General features: G+C 37.4%; 1 protein-coding gene and 1 long non-coding RNA gene across 2 annotated transcripts; both read right to left on the reverse strand.

The window, feature by feature from the left end:
• Positions 1 to 694: 694 nt before the first annotated feature.
• LOC129432116 (scavenger receptor cysteine-rich domain-containing protein DMBT1) lies at positions 695 to 20373 on the reverse strand. Its single transcript, XM_073869591.1, has 27 exons — positions 20313 to 20373; positions 19180 to 19197; positions 18745 to 19056; positions 18123 to 18433; positions 17715 to 18018; positions 17307 to 17630; positions 16677 to 17003; positions 16290 to 16589; positions 16106 to 16183; positions 15755 to 15995; positions 15404 to 15607; positions 11575 to 11759; positions 11102 to 11488; positions 9046 to 9354; positions 8573 to 8878; positions 8155 to 8475; positions 7718 to 8082; positions 7361 to 7673; positions 6026 to 6325; positions 5842 to 5919; positions 5378 to 5692; positions 5099 to 5302; positions 2739 to 2834; positions 2188 to 2247; positions 1833 to 1904; positions 1429 to 1491; positions 695 to 1292 (listed from the first exon to the last, which is right to left on the reverse strand). Exons 1-27 carry the CDS (start codon positions 20371 to 20373, stop codon positions 1243 to 1245), a joined length of 5904 nt encoding a protein of 1967 aa, XP_073725692.1. The 3' UTR covers positions 695 to 1242.
• On the reverse strand, positions 13953 to 15277 carry LOC129432471 (uncharacterized). The gene is made up of 4 exons (XR_008640135.2): positions 15180 to 15277; positions 14524 to 14586; positions 14349 to 14411; positions 13953 to 14086 (listed from the first exon to the last, which is right to left on the reverse strand). It is a non-coding gene; the product is annotated as an uncharacterized lncRNA (long non-coding RNA).
• Positions 20374 to 20661: the final 288 nt, after the last annotated feature.

Consider the following 20661-nt stretch of genomic DNA (forward strand, 5'->3'; position numbering starts at 1 on the left):
AGGCACTGTTGCACTTTTCAACCACATGGGGGAGCTGTAAGTCATTTTTACATGGAAACTACGTAGTGTTGCTTTAACTTGTGTTCTTAAGATTAAAACACACACCTGTATCCTCACATGAACCCATTTCTCACTGGATTCCAGAAATTTAAAATTACACACCTCACAAACATCACACTGACTTGAACTCATCTCTCACCAGATTCAAGAAAAAAAGACAGGAAGACACACGCACACACGCACACACACACACCTTATTGACATTTACCAAAATGTAATTGTGTCATTTGTGTTTGCTATTTCTCAAAATATAGTCTTATATGTAATGTCAGCGAGGAATACCCGTTGAAGTATGTCAGACATACACACTTTCATCATCCATTGTGAATAACTGATCCATGATTTATTATGTCTGTTTTGTAGGAATTCTTAAAAGACAAAGCTCAAAGGGAAGAGGCACTGAAAAAATACAAAGAAAAGAAAATTGCCAAATATCAGTTGTTGAAAAGAAAAACCAAAAAGGGTCAACCCAACCTCAACCTGCAGATGGAGCTGTTGCTTCAGAAGATTCAAGCTCAGCGCAAGTAAATCAAACCATCGATTAAGACTGCTGTTTGGTTAACATGCACCATTATTAAAAAAAATGTGATTTGATGGTTGTACAGTTGTGCAAGTACTTAGTTTATAATGAATATTCATTGTAAATAAAACCAAAACATAAACATTTAAACTTTGGTTTGTTTATTGAATCAAAAAGGCACTGAAAGTAATCTAAAAGTAATACGCTGATTTACTAAATATTAAAATATGTTTTAAGCTGTTAAACTGATTAATAAAGCACTTTAAGCTGATATTCTAAAGGTTTAAAACTTTAAGGGGTGGTTTCCCAGACAGGGTTTAGCTTAAGCCAGGACTAAGCCTTAGTTTAGGAAATATAACTAGTTTTAACAAACATGTCTTGCTAAAAACATTACTTGTGTGCATTTTGAGACAAAACAAAGGGCACTGATGTATTTTAAGATATGTCAGTGCAAGCTGTTTTCAGTTTGGACAGCTCTTACATTTATTTTAGTAATCCCTCTCCGGGAAAGCACCCCTATAGGTTTTTTCTTATAATTCTTGGAAAAAGATTATTTATGTCAGAAAGCAGGCATTGCAGATTTAGTAGCAATATCAAATCAATTAAATGTCAGACACTTGATATAATTTTGATGAAAATGGGCGGTGGCTGTGATCATCGAGTCAAACAGACCCTCCCTCTTTATTAGTCTTCTTTCCCATATTCTCATAGTCTGTTAAAAACAAAAACAAATTACTGAAGTTGCATCAAGATATGAAGAATTATGATAGTGACTAAATAAAACAAAATGGGTCTATGCAGTTCAATAGTAATAGAAACATAACTCCTGTGATTACAGTTCAACTCACCATTTATAGCATGAGTGTTCTGTTTAATAATGATGACATCATCATAATTCTCTGGGACGTCTGCTACACACATTAAAATATGAGACCATATAAACATAATAAATAATCCATAAAAATATATATTTGTCTTTACTAAGCATGAATGTAAATGGGTGTAAAGAAGTGATAGTCAAAAGAGATTGTTTAAACGTTAAAGCACTGTTCTTCTGCAATGACACTGATATATCTTTGTGAGCTTACTGTTTTCCATTTAATATTAATGAATTAACTTTATAAAGTGCCATTTAACTTAATGCTTTGACTCCTCCATCCTCATCTTTTCTCGCTCACATCCTGGGGGGTGGAGCTAAGACGCAAGAAGAGGATAATGCACAAATTAAATTTGAGAAGCACCCATAGGCTACCTGTCCGACGATCTGCTGTTGGTCCATCTGTGATGTCATCATTATAGTATCCAGGTGTGACTTTCTGTTCTGCTGCAAAACATAAAGTAAACATCATGTTAAATGTTATTACAGTCCATATGTTTTTAACCACATGAAAACATGAAATTGTGTAATGAGTTTTATGCCGCTGCCAATAGGGACATCATTATCATATTATTTTGCAGGAACAACATTGATGAAAAATGTGGGGCATGTGATTCTCTTGGACAACTGTAGTGTCATAGATTGTTGTTTCTTGTATTTCCTTCAGGTATAAGTTGGTAAATCAAACTACTTTGATACATGTTTAAAATAAACAATGGATGAATCTGACCTGATAAAGGTTCATCCGCATTTTCATATCCAGAATGCTGTTCTTCAGAGATGAGACTCCCTGTTAAAGTGAAGCAGAAGAGAAACATGTTGATCATTACAAACAACCTCAACCTACATTTACATCCCAGAGCACAAAAATATCACATCAACCTATTTTATCTAGATTTATATTAAAACATTATTTAGACATAAAAATATAAGTTAACTTCATTCTGCAAACACACACCTGTATCCTGACATGAACTCATCTCTCACCGGATTCAAGACAAACAGACAGGAAGAAGCACACACACACCTGCATATAAACTTACAAGCATATGAACCCCCCCCTCCCCATTAACCTCCAAAAATAATCACACACACACACACACACACACACACACACACACACACACACACACACACCTGCAGCTCTGTGGAGGAATTGTGTGGTTTGAAGCCGGAGGTTTAACAGGACTTATATTAGACGAACATCAGCTCAACTCACAAACATCAGACTGACTTTAATATTTCTACATCTGATTTGATTGAATAAGACAGAAGTCTCACCTCTCTGAGTGAAGTGTTTGTGTGTGTTTGTGTGTCTGTGATCAATCTCTTCATAAACTGCTTCAGTCTGAGTCCTGTGTCTCCTCTTAGAGAGAGCTGTGAGTGTAGACACACAAACACAACACATGACTGATGATACACTGAACAAGACTGTAGTAAGATTGATGTTGACGTAGTTCAATATGTCAGATGTGTACTTGTACAGTGGGGCAAAAAAGTGTTTGGTCGGCCGCCAGTTGTGCAAGTTCTCCCACTCAAAAAGATGAGAGAGGCCTGTGGTTTTCATCATGGGTGCACTTCAACTATGAGAGACAAAATGAGGAAAAAAATCCAGAAAATCACATTGTCTGATTTTTTAAGAATTTACTTGCAATCCATGGTGGAAAATAAGTATTTGGTCAATAACAAAAAAGCAAGATTTCTTTCTCTCACAGACCTGTAACTTCTTCTTTAAGAGGATCCTCTGTCCTCCACTTGTTACCTGTATTAATGGCACCTGTTTGAACTTGTTAGCAGTATAAAAGACACCTGTCCACAACCTAAAACAGTCAGAATGCAAACTCAACTATGGCCAAGACCAAAGAGCTGTCAAAGGACACCAGAAACAAAATTGTAGACCTGCACCAGGCTGGGAAGACTGAATCTGCAATAGGTAAGCAGCTTGGTGTGAAGAAATCAATTGTGAGAGCAATTATTAGAAAATGTAAGACATACAAGAATACTGATAATCTCCCTCGATCTGGGGCTCCACGCAAGATCTCATCCCGTAGGGTAAAAATTATCACCAGAATGGTGAGCAAAAATCCCAGAACCACACGGGGGAACCTAGTGAATGACCTGCAGAGAGCTGGGACCAAAGTAACAAAGGCTACCATCAGTAACACACTATGCAGCCAGGGACTCAATTCCTGCAGTGCCAGATGTGTCCACCTGCTTAAGGGCTCAGTCACACCAAAAGCGTTTATGGCAGTTGCAGGCGCCTTTTTTGAATGATATTCTATGGGCAGGGCGCGTTTACGCGCTGTTTATGCGCGCCGAGCGCCTTGCGGTTTTCTGCCGCCTGCCGCGCACGTGTTTTTGAAGGAGCGCTGAGAGCGGAGAAGCGCCTGACGTCATTCGCGTCTTCCATTGTCCAATCGAATGAGGGGAGAGGCGGGCCTTACGTTGTGGTGAGGGAAGTTTACAGTTGCTTTGAAGAACCGGACTCCACTCGCTCACTCTCTCCTGCGTGTTTGTGCACCTCTCACCCTCAAACAAGGTCAGAGCAAGCGTCCTCTTTTTAAAGTTTCTGCTAATATGACAGTTAACAGCAAAAGAGCGCACGCTTCAATATTTGATTGACAAGACAGCTGACTCGGTGGTTGCTTAGCAATATGAAAAGCCGCGCCGCACTGCTCTTTTTTAAAAAAGGCAGTGCGTCGCGCCTTGCGTTTGCAAGCGTTTAAAGCGCTTTTGGTGTGACTGCGCCCTAAGCCAGTACATGGTCGGACCCGTCTGAAGTTTGCTAGAGAGCATTTGGATGATCCAGAAGAAGAGTGGGAGAATGTCATGGTCAGATGAAACCAAAACATAACTTTTTGGTAGAAACTCAACTTCTTGTGTTTGGAGGAGAAAGATGCTGAGTTGCATCCAAAGAACTCCATACCTACTGTGAAGCATGGGGGTGGAAACCTCATGCTTTGGAGCTGTTTTTCTGCAAAGGGACCAGGACGACTGATCCGAGTTAAGGAAAGAATGAATGGGTCCATGTATCGTGAGATTTTGACTCAAAACCTCTTTTCGTCAGCAAGGGCATTGTGGATGAAACGTGGCTTGGTCTTTCAGTATGGCAGTGATCCCAAACATACCGCCCGGGCAAAGAAGGAGTGGTTTCGTAAGAATAATTTCAAGGTCCTGGAGTGGCCTAGCCAGTCTCCAGATCTCAACCCCATAGAAAATCTTTGGAGGGAGTTGAAAATCTGAGTTGCCCAGCGACAGCCCTAAAACATCACTGCTCTAGAGGAGATCTGCATGGAGGAATGGGCCAAACTACCAGCAACAGTGTGTAAAAACCTTGTGGAGACTTACAGAAAACGTTTGATCTCTGTCATTGCCAACAAAGGGTATATAACAAAGTATTGACATAAACTTTTGTTGTTGACCAAATACTTATTTTTCAACATGGTTTGCAAATGAATTCTTGAGAGGATCGGACAATGTGATTTTCTGGATTTTTTTCTCATTTTGTCTCTCATAGTTGACGTGTACCTTTGACAAAAATTACAGGCCTCTCTCATCTTTTTAAGTGTGAGAACTTGAACAATTGGTAGCTGACTAAATACTTTTTTGCCCCACTGTATGTGATGTGTGGATCTCTGTACCTCTCCTCATCTCTCTGTTGTGTTGAATCAGTATCAGCAGCGGCACTAAGAGCAGTAAGAGCAAAACTCCCAGTACAATCACAACCACTGGAGGATTGAAGAGAGGAGGAGTTTGTGGAGGAGTCACTGATCTCCTGTTTGTCTGAGAAACTGAAGGAGAAGCTGATGTTGTTGTTGTGGCAGGAGTTGTAGACACTGACAAGTCTGTAAAATAAAACAGACATATTAAAGAAAGTACTGAAATGATAATGAATTGATCTCTCAGTGTTTTCCTCTCACCTGCACAGATGAGTCTAACTTGTTCTTTGTGTGAACAGTCAGTGTGATTTTTCAGGACATGAGGACAGTCCCACAGGTGAATCTCAGTCCCTCTGCACTCGACTCTGTTCATCCACACAACACCTTCACCAGCACCAAACGCTTCATTCCCATCAACACTCAATGCTGCTCCACAACCCAGCTGCCTGCAGACCACCTGAGCATCTCTGATGTCCCACAGATCATCACAGACTGAACCCCACACAGAGTTATGATAAACCTCCAGTCTCCCCGAACACAAACCCTTCCCTTCACTCAGTCTGAGAGGAAGATGATCTACATCACACACATCAAACAACATTTACAACAACACACTGAAACTCACAGTGGGATTTGAAATGGAAAATAAATATATAGAACAGATATTTATGATTTGTAATGGAACCTGTAATTTTAACCTGTTTATTATAAAAAAATATACCTACTTGAACATTGTCTTTGGTAAGGAGATGGTGAGGTAGAACATGACAGACGACTCTGAGGAGACTGTGGGGTCTTTTCCTCTGAAAACAACAGTATGATGGTCAAAATCTGTCGGATCATTTCAGCCATTCATCTGTTTCATTTTTTCAGAAATATCTACATCTGTTACAGAAAGTGCTCTCTTACCTAAACAGGTGATTTTAACAACCTTATTTGGACCACAGTCATCCTGTCCCCATGGTGAAGATGGACACTGCCATAAAGTGAAGTCAGGTGATCGACATTTAAAGTAATCCAACCAATTCTGAGACCTCAGTCCATCTGAAGAACTGAATTCACTGGCAGATCTTCCACAGTTCAGCTCTTGACAGATCAGACTCGCTGTGTCTCTGTTCATCTGATTCCAGCAAACATTACCCCAAGATCCATTGTAGAAAACCTCCACATTCCCTTTACAGCCTTCAGTTAACCTGAACTCTGTATACTCTAGATTGAAAGATATGTAGGGAAAAATTGATGATGGGGCGTAAATTATATGAAAATGCACACCCAAGGTGGTAATCCAGCACAGCATATTTTTAAATGATTAAATTATTCCGCTTGTAACAAGATTACCACAAACATTGCTATGGTGGTTATGTAAGGGATAATGTATTGGCAGTAGGTTGTTGCACACTGAACACATTTTGAGATAACAACCTGCTAACTGTACATTATCACAGTTAATACACGGCTATTTACCTCATAATTAAGGTAAGAAACATTAAATATTGATTTTAAATATTTTATTTGCTCATTTTTAACAAAAACAGACCCGTTTGTCCCCCCCTGTCGGCGGGCGTGATAATATCATTTATAACATCAAAAGTAATATAAAGTGATAAAAACTAAAGTTATATGCAATGAGTTTCCTCACAAATTTCTAGTAATGTCAACTAATCCGGGTTAAGAGTGCAGGAATATTGGAAGAAATTAAAGTTTATTCAACTTAAAATTGTTGTTAGAACAACTTATATGTTTAAGTAATCATTACTTAAAGTTTTTAGGGCAACAAGTTACCTTCACTTTTTAAAGTAAACTCAACTTATCCGGGCTTACAGTGTATTTGGTTTAATCATTGTAAAACATTTGTGTTTATTCATTTATTTTATGTTATTGAAAGACTTAAATATATATTTATATTTTATGTTATATTAAACTCTACCTGTCAAAATGATTTGGAGCTGTGTGCTATTAGTTTTGAAAAAAAAAACATTGGAATGTTGTGGCTGGCCAATCAGAATCAAGCATTTTAGAGTGCCGTGTAATAATTTAAGACATTTGATAGGTCAGGTGTGCCTTTATTGAAAATAAATAAAGCATTGAATAAAGCATTGAACAGCTTCATGGTATAATTGGATTTAATCCTCAGCTTGGAGTTCAGTTACTAAACTCAAAATAACATTTATATAAAAACAACTGCAGTTCTGTGATATAAGCTACATACTATGGTGTGTAAATGTAATTATCTTTACAACTTACCTGAACACACGACTCCTACATCCTCCTTATGTTTACAGTCATGATCTCCCCAGACCCGTGAAGAGCAGCTCCACAGTGACGTCTCATTCCCCTCACAGTTCACATCATCCAGCCATATGGGTCCAGAACCAGGACCAAACCAGGCTGGTACTGGCTGATTACTGAGAGCAACTCCACACTGCAGCTGTCTGCACACCACATGAGCATCTTTAATATCCCAGAAGTCATCACACACTGTACCCCATGAGCCTTTGTGAAAAACCTCCAGCCTTCCTGCACAATCTCCACCAGAACCCACCAACCTGATGGACCTCTGACCTAAGATCAGACAAATAGTTAACTACAGACTATGTAAACCCATTTTAATGAATCATATGGATAGATATTATAATTCTGACCAAGGCAGGTGATTGACAGCTGTTGTCTGGAGTTGCAGTTGAGAGTTTGTGGAGAGCTGCAGTTCCTCAGATGATCTTCAGTCCCAGAGCACTGGAAGCCCATCACACACTCATAACTGTGTTCATCACTGGATGAAGAGGAGTTAGTGAAGTTCAGCACAGAGCCACAGCCCAGCTGTCTGCAGACCACAGAGGATTCAGTGAGACTCCAGGAGTCCAGCAGAACTCTCCTCCAAACCTGATGAATGTAAACTTCCACCTCACCCTCACACTCTCTCTCTCCAGACAACCTCACTCGACCATCATGAAGAGACAGAGAGGAATCTGGAGAAAGGATTTGACATTTTCAGATTGATTACGATCACACTACAGTAACTTCATGTTAAGTTCACTCACTAGAACAAATGACTCCAACATCTTGTTTATGAGAGGATTCAGCTCGACTCCATGAAGAGATTAAACATTCTGAGAGTTTTGTTTCATTCCCCTGACAATCAAACACATCAGCCCAGATTTCACCAGATCCCTCTCCAAACCAGTCCACTCCCACAACAGACACAGCAATCCCACAATTCAGCTCTCTACAGAGAACATTGGCAGCTCTCATATTCATGCACTCATCACACACTGAGCCCCATTTACTGAAATACTGACGCTCAACTCGACCAGAGCAGATATCAGAGCCGTTCACCAGTCTGAGCTCAGAGAAACCTGAACAGAGATTAGTTTAAAAAAACATACCAATATTCTCAGAGGATGGTACTGCTTAAACAAATATTAGGTATTTCTTTATTGGTTCAGCATTGATATTTACCAGAACATGTGAGTCCCACATCATTGTCATGAGAGCAGGTTACTTTAGTTTTAGTAGATGATGATGAACATGATCGAATGAGTGATTCATTTCCTCTACATTGAATCTCTTGTGTCCACACCTGCCCCTCTCCTTTACCAAAAGTATCTGCACCCAGCAGCTGTACAGGAACCCCACAGTTCAGCTCTCTACACACAACCTCTGCATCCTGATCATCAAACACAGCATCACACACTGACATCCAGGTGTTTCGCTGATGCATCTCAACTCTCCCAGAACAGCGAGAACCTCCAACCAACCTGATTGCTTAAATTAAAAGAGGAATATTCATGTAGTTTGTTACAATTTCAACAAGTTACAAAGGAACCCCTCAGAAATAATATAATGTCTTATTTGAAAACTTAAAAATATAAAAAGAATTTGGAGAGACGTTTTGAATATTTTTTGTCTATTTGGAGCATAAATGAACTTACCCGAGCAGATGACTCCAGCATCATTAGCATGTTTACCATCCTGTTTCCACCATCTATTTTTTCTGCAGTGTCTCAGGTCAGACTCTTGTCCAGTGCACTGTACATTATTAATCCAGATTGGCCCTTTCCCTTCTCCAAATTGAGCATTTATTGGTGCATCTACAGCCTCTCCACAGTCCAGCTCTCTACACACCACTGTAGCATCTCTCAGATCCCAACTATCATCACTCACTGTTCCCCATTCACCATTATGAAGAACCTCAACTCTACCAGAACAACGACTGCCACCACCTACTAATCTCAGTGTGTCTGAAAGACAAAGAATAGACAAATCAAAAGAAATGTAAAAATTACAGATGTTTTCATGATTTATTTATGAAACATTTCACAATAAGTTAATATTAATTAAAGCAATGAAGTAACAAAATAATTACAAATAAATACCTCTACTAAATTACAGTTTTTTCAATCGCTAACAAGCCCTTACCCATACTTCAGATACTTTTTCTAAACACTTAACACAGACTCATGCCTACAAAACACAATTGTCCAAATGGATAATTTTCTTCTCAAAAACACATTTTGTTAAATATATACTAACTCTTCATTTCAAAATAAAACACATCTTTCTCTGCACACAAAAACTGGAAATCAAAATGAAATTATTCTGTCAAAGAATAACACTTCTTTTCACTTCACAAGGTACATGCAGTCAATCAAAGTACACCAGGTTTCAAAATACTGGCTATTGTTGACATTACAAAAACTGCATAGACTTTTATGTTTCCGTTTTACAGGTATTTGCATGCAACATGCAATCAACCTTTTTTACACAAAATTTCTTGGTTGGGAACTGTATGTCCACATGTACAGCAATGATCACATTCAAAAGCATTCTAGTAAAAAGCAAATCAGTTGTTTTCCCTTTACTGTTGACTACCGGTACGATATGATAGAAGAGAAAAAGTTTTACAGTATTTATCTTGATCATTATTGAGGAGCTTTCTTCTTCCCCCAAACCAGGGGTGGGCAATTATGGTACAACCCTAATCAAGCACAACCGTTGAAATTGGGCTGCACTCTTTCACCAGCCTCTCTTAGTGAAATCAGTGAATTTCATCACTGACTACTGTTCTTGCAGCCATTGGAATGCCGCCACCATGCATTCTTAGGGGCCAGTCACACCAAAAGCGCTTTAAACGCTTGCAAACGCAAGGCGCGACGCACTGCCTTTTTTAAAAAAAAGAGCAGTGCGACGCGGCTTTTCATATTGCTAAGCAACCACCGAGTCAGCTGTCTTGTCAATCAAATATTGAAGCGTGAGCGCTCTTTTGCTGTTACAGTTTTTTACAATCACTTTGCTACTATTTTCAGAACCTTGATGTAATTTTTCACAACTCTAGACACAAAACTCACAACCAATGATCAAAATGCACATTTTTCGAAACTCTTAACTCTTTTCTCAATTGCTTGGATACAATACACATAAAACTTGGATCATTTGTTCATTCAACCAAAATAACCTGTTCAATATGACACAACTTAACATCAGAGTACTACTATTTCAAAAGGCAATTCACACATCACATTTCAAATAAGTGTCTATTCATTTTCTTACAATGATTTAACTATCAATCGATACAACTGCCCAAAATGATAAGTAACTGTTGCATTACTCTTAATAGTTGTATGGAAACAGACAAAGAATCTTCCATGTTTACTGAAAATCATGAAAGTTTCAAGATAATGAGGTTCATTGTAACCAATAAGCATGGAGCATGAACCAATTATCACTGTACTGTATAGATGCAGGCCCTTGTAATTGCTTGTCCAATTCTGCCAACTTGTTACTGATGATTGAGTGCAGATTGTGAAATGATGTGACCTATGTTGTGATTGTACTGTAATGTTTTCATCAATACATTAAAAACTTTGTTCAATGATTCCAATGTGTCTGTCGTATTCTCTCTACTACTGCAGTAACTAACACAAAGAAATTAAACCTTATACATTAACAATTTACCATTTAAGTCAAAGTAATTATATGTTCACCTACCGGCACATACAATGCCAACATCATTTTCATGGGTGCAGTTGACGTGTGAAGGTGATGTTGGACAAAGATCAAACTGATATTCATCTCCTTTACATTGAATCTCTTGTGTCCACACCTGCCCCTCTCCTTTACCAAAAGTATCTGCACCCAGCAGCTGTACAGGAGGTCCACATCCCATCTCTCTACACACAACCTCTGCATCCTGATCATCAAACACAGCATCACACACTGACATCCAGGTGTTTTCTCGAGGTATCTCTAATCTCCCAGAACAGCGAGAACCTCCAACCAGTTTAAGTCCTAAAATTACAGGATAATATTGTAAAATGTTCCTATGTAAAACAAGATATTCACATACACACACAATGCTGTTGTACAAGTCTTTAATTGTTTATTAATAATCACAATTCATTAAGTATCAACAATAAATACTATTATGTCTTACACACACAGTCATATTAATAAAAACATACCTTTGCAGATAACTCCGATATCTTCATTGTGAGTACAGTTATGTTCATCCGTTGACATTCTATTGCATCTCAGTAATGTGGATTCTGATCCGCTACAGTCCATATTAACCTTCCGAATTTTTCCTGATCCCGGTCCAAAGTGAGCATAATGTATTGTGTCTGGATTACTGTCACAGCCCAGCTCTCTACACAACAGTGATGCGGCTGTTAAATCCCAATAATCAATACACATAGCTTCCCATTCTCGTTTAAAATAAGTCTCCACCCTACCAGCACAAGAATTGCTGCCACCAACCATCCTCAGTCTGTCTGTACACAAAATATAAAGAAATGTAAATAATGACACAACAACAGAAAGCAAGCAACAGAAAAAAAACTTAGCCATTAAATCAGACAAAACATTTATATTAATGCAAACATTAAAATAAACTTGAATGATAAATCATGTATATAACCTGAACATATAGACATCTTGATTATAAACTTACCAGCTGTGGTGACTGTAACTATAGAGGACAGAAGAATGAATGTTAGACAGCTCTTCATCTTCTTCAGCTCTTCAACTCAAGACTGAAAGCTCCTCACAGCTGCCTGTAGAGATGTAGAGATGCTACACAACCACCAAACCAATCAAAGACTCTTTTACCTTATTAGAGAGAAGAGAGGAAATCAACAAAGAGTTTCAGCGACAAATCACAGGACACATTTTTCATTCTTACCATATTTATTAAAGTACGTCAGCACTGAGAAACACGTCACCTCATATGAACATTAAACTGGGGTGAGACAGATGAAATAAAACCTACAGAAACTGATTTTGGGGTCCAGAAAACATACCAGTTTATTTAGAGCATTAAAGTCTCGCATCTGCAGATTTATACAAAAACTATAATTGATTGATGCTTTGAGTTCACAGTATTTAGTTTATTAGTTTATAAACAAACATTATTTTTTTAACATTTAGTCTAATAACCGTAAAGACAATTATTAATAAAATATTTTATATTTAGTATATTTTATTTTTTTCTTGCTATCTTAATTTTAATCCCTATTGAGCCATAATCTTAAAACGAATCATTCTGGAGTTTACTGTGTTTGACAAATAAATATTTAATGAGAGAAGTCACAATTTTGCGTAGGATTAATATAATCAGCTTTTAGTAACATCCACTCTTTTCTGTGGTATAAATAAAATCAATTTTAATGGAACAAATAATTAATTCAGAAGATAGCTGTAATTCTTATTAATTATGTCACAAGAAAATGTTATATAAGGTATTAGCATTATTATTTTTTTATGATAAATGTGTTTTAATAGAAGGTTTGATATAACAAAAATCAAGAGCAACACTTTACAGTAAGGTTGTATTATTGGTTACATTAGTAAATGCATTATATCATAGACAATACTTCTACAGCATTTATTAAAATAAAAAGTTGTATATGTGAACATTAGTTAATGAACAATGAACTTACATAAATTCATGTATTGGCAATAACTAACATAAACAAAGATGAATAAATGTTGGAAAATATATTAATAATTGTTAGTTTATGTTGGCTAAGGCATTAATGTTAACCTTATTGTAAACTGTTACCAAAAAACAGACAGAAAATAATATAAAATTATTAATTAATATTGTGTATTTTACAATAATAATATTAACAATAATAATAAATATTTTATGATTTGTATTTGTATTTTATCATGATTGTATAACAAAGAAAATTTTCGAAGTTGCAATATCCCAAAGACACACAAACAAACTGTTACTACCTTTTCAGCTGGTCACTGATAAATTTAGTACTAAATCACATTATTTATAAGTATTTTATTACAATCTTGACAATGATATTCAGAGTAAATATGTCTACAGCAGGGGTCTCCAACCTTTTTGTGAGCAAGGGCTATCACAATGAATAAAACAATCTGGAGGGCTACTTTTTTAATATAGTCTATTCAAAACTTTTTTACCTGCTGATTTTTTTATTTTACTTGTTGGTATGTTTTATCATTGCTTAAAATGTTAACATACACAAAAAAAGCAACTCACAGAGACTCTCTGTGGGCAACCTGATGCAAGCGGGCACCATGTTGGAGACCACTGGTCTATCTAAAAATGATTATTTAAACACACATTAAGATTTTTAAACACAGATCTCTTTTAAACTCCCAGCATTGTGTATTTTTTATGGTTTTATCTATTTATAAAATAAATCTACATAAATAGTGAACAATATAATTCGTTTATTTGGTTGATTGTTAAAAAAGTATTATTATTACAAGAAACAAGCCAAAAACCAAATCTGTCAAAGAAGGAAGGTTAAAATAAAATTATTATAAGACCAGAAGAATTTAATTGAAATTTCTGCTGTATGAAGTACTGTAACAATATAAGAAAACTAAAAGAAATCTCAAACTTCACGAAGGATCAATAAATATGATTTAATGAACAGAATCATTGGTTGTGCTTATTGAATTGAACCTCCGTCTTTGGTTGACTCCTCCTTTCTGTTATTAAAACAAAATTGTAAATTGTGTAAACAAAAGTTCATTGAATCCACAAAATATATGCAGTATCTTAGGACAACGTTGCCCATATTTCAATTAATAATGTATTTCTTGTTTAGTTTTTATATTACTGTATCATTTTGTAAGAGTAAGTGTTTTGTAAGTTTGCATAAAGTTTTGTAAAATGCAAATAAAATATATATAAAGATAATATACAATAGAATCCATTTTAACCAGAACCATGAAAGTTACAACAACCTACCCATCAGATTTCTCACATCTGCACTGATATTCTTCACATCATCATACTCCTCATGAACTTCCTCTGATACACAATCAAATAAAATCTGTTTGCTTTACATCTCATCTCATTAAACAGATCCCTCTCTAATTAAGGGACTATTACACATTTTTAATCAAATGTAATAAAAGCTCACCTGTTATAGCTCGAGAACTGTGTCCAATAATGATGACATCATCATAATCATCTAGCATGTCCTCTACATATACAATAAAGATACAAATATGATGTTAAACCAAAAATTGTATTGTAATTGTTTTGAAATAAATAAAAACACCTTATTGAGTTCTGTCCTGCTGTAATATCAATTGGTAATAAATTCATGGATTCATCCTTTAGCCATAAAGATAAGAGCATGAGACTCATAGTTTACTTTTGTGAATTGTAGTATTTATTTGCATTAGTGTGGATTTTGAATGCATAGACTCTCATTGTTCATCGTATTGAGCTAATGATCATGTTTCCTATCACTTACCCCTCAAATAAAAGTAGTTTATTTTTTATTAAAACATTATTTAGAAACAAAAATATTAGTTACACTAATTTCATCCTGCAACACACACCTTTATCCTCACATGAACTCATCTCTCATTGCATTGCAGAAATATAGACAGGAAGAAACAAACACACACCTGCACATAAAAGTACAAACATATGAACCCCACTCCCCAATAATCTGTAAAGATGCACCTGCAGCTCTGTGGTTTGTTTAACAGGACTAATAATAGACAAACATCAGACTGACTTTAATATTTCTACATCTGATTTGATTGAATAAGACAGAAGTCTCACCTCTCTGAGTGAAGTGTTTGTGTGTGTTTGTGTGTCTGTGATCAATCTCTTCATAAACTGCTTCAGTCTGAGTCCTGTGTCTCCTCTTAGAGAGAGCTGTGAGTGTAGACACACAAACACAACACATGACTGATGATACACTGAACAAGAGTGTAGTAAGATTGATGTTGATGTAGTTCAATATGTCAGATGTGTACTTGTATGTGATGTGTGGATCTCTGTACCTCTCCTCATCTCTCTGTTGTGTTGAATCAGTATCAGCAGCGGCACTAAGAGCAGTAAGAGCAAAACTCCCAGTACAATCACAACCACTGGAGGATTGAAGAGAGGAGGAGTTTGTGGAGGAGTCACTGATCTCCTGTTTGTCTGAGAAACTGAAGGAGAAGCTGATGTTGTTGTTATGGCAGGAGTTGTAGACACTGACGAGTCTGTAAAATAAAACAGACATATTAAAGAAAGTACTGAAATGATAATGAATTGATCTCTGTGTTTTCCTCTGACCTGCACAGATGAGTCTAACTTGTTCTTTGTGTGAGCAGTCAGTGTGATTTTTCAGGACATGAGGACAGTCCCACAGGTGAATCTCAGTCCCTCTGCACTCGACTCTGTTCATCCACACAACACCTTCACCAGCACCAAACGCTTCATTCCCATCAACACTCAATGCTGCTCCACAACCCAGCTGCCTGCAGACCACCTGAGCATCTCTGATGTCCCACAGATCATCACAGACTGAACCCCACACAGAGTTATGATAAACCTCCAGTCTCCCCGAACACAAACCCTTCCCTCCACTCAGTCTGAGAGGAAGATGATCTACATCACACACATCAAACCACATTTACAACAAAACAGTGAAACTCAGGCTGAGATTTATATGGAGAGTACACAATTTAATACAGTTTTATTTTGTCACATAAACATACTTGAACATTGTCTTTGGCGAGGAGATGGTGATGTAGAACATGACAGACTACTCCGAGGAACTTCATCAATCACTGTCTCTGAAATCATAACATGAGAAAATGTCAAATACATTTTTTTTTAACTTACAGACTCAGTTTATTTAATATACACACATAATAATTAGAAACCTCACAAGACTCTCACCAGAGCAGATAATATTGGCCACTTCATCTTCATTACAGTGATTCTGTCCCCAAGCTGAAGATGGACACTGCCATAAAGTGAAGTCATGTGATCGACATTTAAAGTAATCCAACCAATTCTGAGACCTCAGTGCATCTGAAGACCTGAATTCACTGACAGATTTTCCACAGTTCAGCTCTTGACAGATCAGACTCGCTGTGTCTCTGTCCATTTGATTTACACAAACATTACCCCAGGATCCATTGTAGAAAACCTCCACATTCCCTTTACAGCCTTCAGTTAACCTGAACTCTTTAAACTCTAGATTGAAAAGACAAAGTTATATCAACCTCAGCTCTTAAAATTTTAAAAGAGAAGCCATCCACGTTACTGCAGCTTACTGTTTACCTGAGCACACGACTCCTACATCCTCTTTATGGTTACAGTCATGATCTCCCCAGACCCGTGAAGAGCAGCTCCACAGTGACGTCTCATTCCCCTCACAGTTCACATCATCCAGCCATATGGGTCCAGAACCAGGACCAAACCAGGCTGGTACTGGCTGATTACTGAGAGCCACTCCACACTGCAGCTGTCTGCACACCACATGAGCATCTTTAATATCCCAGAAGTCATCACACACTGTACCCCATGAGCCTTTGTGAAAAACCTCCAGCCTTCCTGCACAATCTCCACCAGAACCCACCAACCTGATGGACCTCTGACCTGAGAGTTCTGATATACAGAGAGAAAACAATGTTGGCTATGAAAAGTATTGACTACAATGATGAATATCCCTGCTGAAAAAAACAGCATCAAACCAGCATGGACCAGCATGGGACTTATGCTGGTGCTAATGCTGGTTTAGCTGGTGCTAATGCTGGTTTGTTGCTGGTTTAACTGGTGCTAATGCTGGTGCTGATGCTGGTTTGATGCTGGTTTAGCTGGTGTTCACTAGCAAACCAGCACCAAAACACAACATATGCTGGTCTTGCTGGTATGCTGTTTTTTTCAGCAGGGATGGTCAGTTATCCTCACTTTGGCAGGTGATTGAGAGCTGTTGTGTTGCACTGCAGTTGAGAGTTTGTGGAGAGCTGCAGTTCCTCAGATGATCTTCAGTCCCAGAGCACTGGAAGCCCATCACACACTCATAACTGTGTTCATCACTGGATGAAGAGGAGTTAGTGAAGTTCAGCACAGAGCCACAGCCCAGCTGTCTGCAGACCACAGAGGATTCAGTGAGACTCCAGGAGTCCAGCAGAACTCTCCTCCAAACCTGATGAATGTAAACTTCCACCTCACCCTCACACTCTCTCTCTCCAGACAACCTCACTCGACCATCATGAAGAGACAGAGAGGAATCTGGAGAAAGGATTTGACATTTTCAGATTGATTACGATCACACTACAGTAACTTCATGTTAATGACAGAGTGAAGTTCACTCACTAGAACAAATGACTCCAACATCTTGTTTATGAGAGGATTCAGCTCGACTCCATGAAGAGATTGAACATTCTGAGAGTTTTGTTTCATTCCCCTGACAATCAAACACATCAGCCCAGATTTCACCAGATCCCTCTCCAAACCAGTCCACTCCCACAACAGACACAGCAATCCCACAATTCAGCTCTCTACAGAGAACATTGGCAGCTCTCATATTCATGCACTCATCACACACTGAGCCCCATTTACTGAAATACTGACGCTCAACTCGACCAGAGCAGATATCAGAGCCGTTCACCAGTCTGAGCTCCGAGTAACCTGGAGAGAGTACAGAGATTAAAGAAAAGCAGTATGAAACACAATAATTGATTATAAGCTGGCATGTTATTTCCTTAAATATTTTAATATTACATTACCAGAACATATCAGTCCAACATCATTCTCATGTGTGCAGTTGTCTTTGAAAGAAGGCGTTGATGGACAGAGAGATATATGAGACTCTTCACCGGTACATTGAATCTCTTGTGTCCACACCTGCTCCTCTCCTTTACCAAAAGTATCTGCACCCAGCAGCTGTACAGGAACCCCACAGTTCAGCTCTCTACACAAAACCTCTGCATCCTGATCATCAAACACAGCATCACACACTGATATCCAGGTGTTCCCACGAAGCAGCTCAACTCTTCCAGAACACAGATGAGGTCCACTAACAAGTCTTGGAGCTTTGTGACCTGTGATTTCAAATAAAAAATGAAAAATCTTCAGAAACCCAAATAACAAATAATTATGGAAATGTTTTCTAATACATTATAGTACATTTATAATAATACATTTATCAGATTATAAAAATAAATGGTAAGATATACTTATTTTCTTCACTCCATTAAACACATTTTTTTTACATTTTAACACAAAACTACAGAAATCTATGCATCAAAACTGTTCAAACTATTAGCTTTTTATTTCATGTAAGAGTATGATTAAAGGACATTTTTTGTGATATAACAACAGGACAATACTAAGAGAAGCTCACCTGAGCAGATGACTCCTGCATCTTCATCATGACCACAGTCATGAGCACCCCATCCTCTTGAACAGTCCTGCAGTGAGGACTCTGATCCTCTACAGTTCACACTATCCATCCAGATTGGTCCTGATCCTTCTCCAAAGCGAGCAGCACCCAGAGCCTGTACAGCCTCACCACAGTCCAGCTCTCTACACACCACTGCAGCATCTGTCAGATCCCAATCCCAATAACCACACACTGTTCCCCACTGACCATCATGAAGAACCTCAACTCTACCAGCACAACGACTGCCACCGTTCACCAACTTCACACTTAAATCTGTTAAATATAAAACAGAAACAAAAAACATTAAACTTTATGTAAACTGTATGCTGATAATATAAGCATTAAATGTTTAATTTCATTGTATAATATTTGTTTTGACAACAAGTGTGTACTTACCAGCAGTAGTGGTCATTACTACAGAGGAGAGTAAAATGAGTGTGAGACAGATCTCCATAATCCTCTACTGTACACACAGACTGATAGAGAATAATGAGAAGTCAATGTAAAGAGAGAGAGAGAGAGAGAGAAACCAATCACGCTCTCTGTTACCTTATTAGAAATAAGAAAGGAAATCATCAAACAACTTGAGTGACAAATCAGAAGAGATATTTTTGATTTTCTCCATATATATCAGCAGAACGTCAGCGCTGATGAACGACGCTCCTCCCTCCATGTTCAGAGGAGACAAACACCTGCAAGAGTGAAGATAAATTTACATCAAATAAATGAGACTGATTTGAGAGTAAGAAAACACTTCAGTATCCAGCATCAAATCCTGTTGTGTGCAGATGTACAGGAAACTATGAGATCACTTCAAACCCACACTCTTACACTTTAATATAAACACACAAACAGATATGCTTTCATAAAATTAATTAAACATTTATAAGTAAATATTCTGTAGGGATTTATCTTAACATCAAGTTTGGTTACTTTAAAAAAGTCAGTACATAAATTTAAAAATGAACAAATATAGCACAAAATAATCATCAGTGTAAATAAATATTTGTTGTTAAATTTAAAAATAAACACAACAGTATTAATAAAAAAGTATACATTTAATAAATAAACTATGTAATACACAGTACAGTACAGTGAATATACTTGAAGCAGCAATTCTGCCCAATCAATATTGTAATACTTCATTTATCCTCTAGATGGCAGAACTGTCAATCAAATCGTCAGTAAATGTTGTCATGTGACTATATGAAGACTCTTCACTGTGCTTTATGTTTTAAATCATAAACAGGTTGATTTCCCCGAACTTTAAAGTGAAATTATTCTCACTGAACCCAATACTGCAACACCCCTACAGCACTAACAACATTAATCAGATCAAAAAATAAATAAAAACCATCTTCACATCTTGTGTTTGAACTCAAATTCAATCCAGATTAAAACACAAGGGCTTAGTTTACAATAATAATGTTACGAGATGATAAATCTTACCCACTGACACCAAGACACATCTCACCCAACTCAACTTAACTTTATTTAAAACTATTATAATTTTACTCTTATTATTTTACCTGCTTGACTCTCATCAAACTCGGATATTTCCTGCGTCTCATGGGTCTTCTTACAATGCATAAACTCATCAGGTTAATAACGAATGTGTAATAATATCAACCTTATCAGTGCACTGCTGTGTGTGTTACAGTCTCCCGTCATCAGTCTCAGATTGAGCTTCATCTACACACAGAAGTTAAGAGCAGACAGACTGTGAGCTTGTGACACAAACTAAATCTGTTCTTAATCTCTAGCAGCAATACACAATTCATGACTAATACGAGTATTAATAAATAAATAGCATTTATAAGCAGCGTTAATCACAGTGTTTACTGATTCATTCTCTACTGCCACCATGCGGTCATGACT

Source organism: Misgurnus anguillicaudatus, chromosome 1, assembly GCF_027580225.2.
Source record: "Misgurnus anguillicaudatus chromosome 1, ASM2758022v2, whole genome shotgun sequence".
Lineage (NCBI taxonomy): Eukaryota > Metazoa > Chordata > Actinopteri > Cypriniformes > Cobitidae > Misgurnus > Misgurnus anguillicaudatus.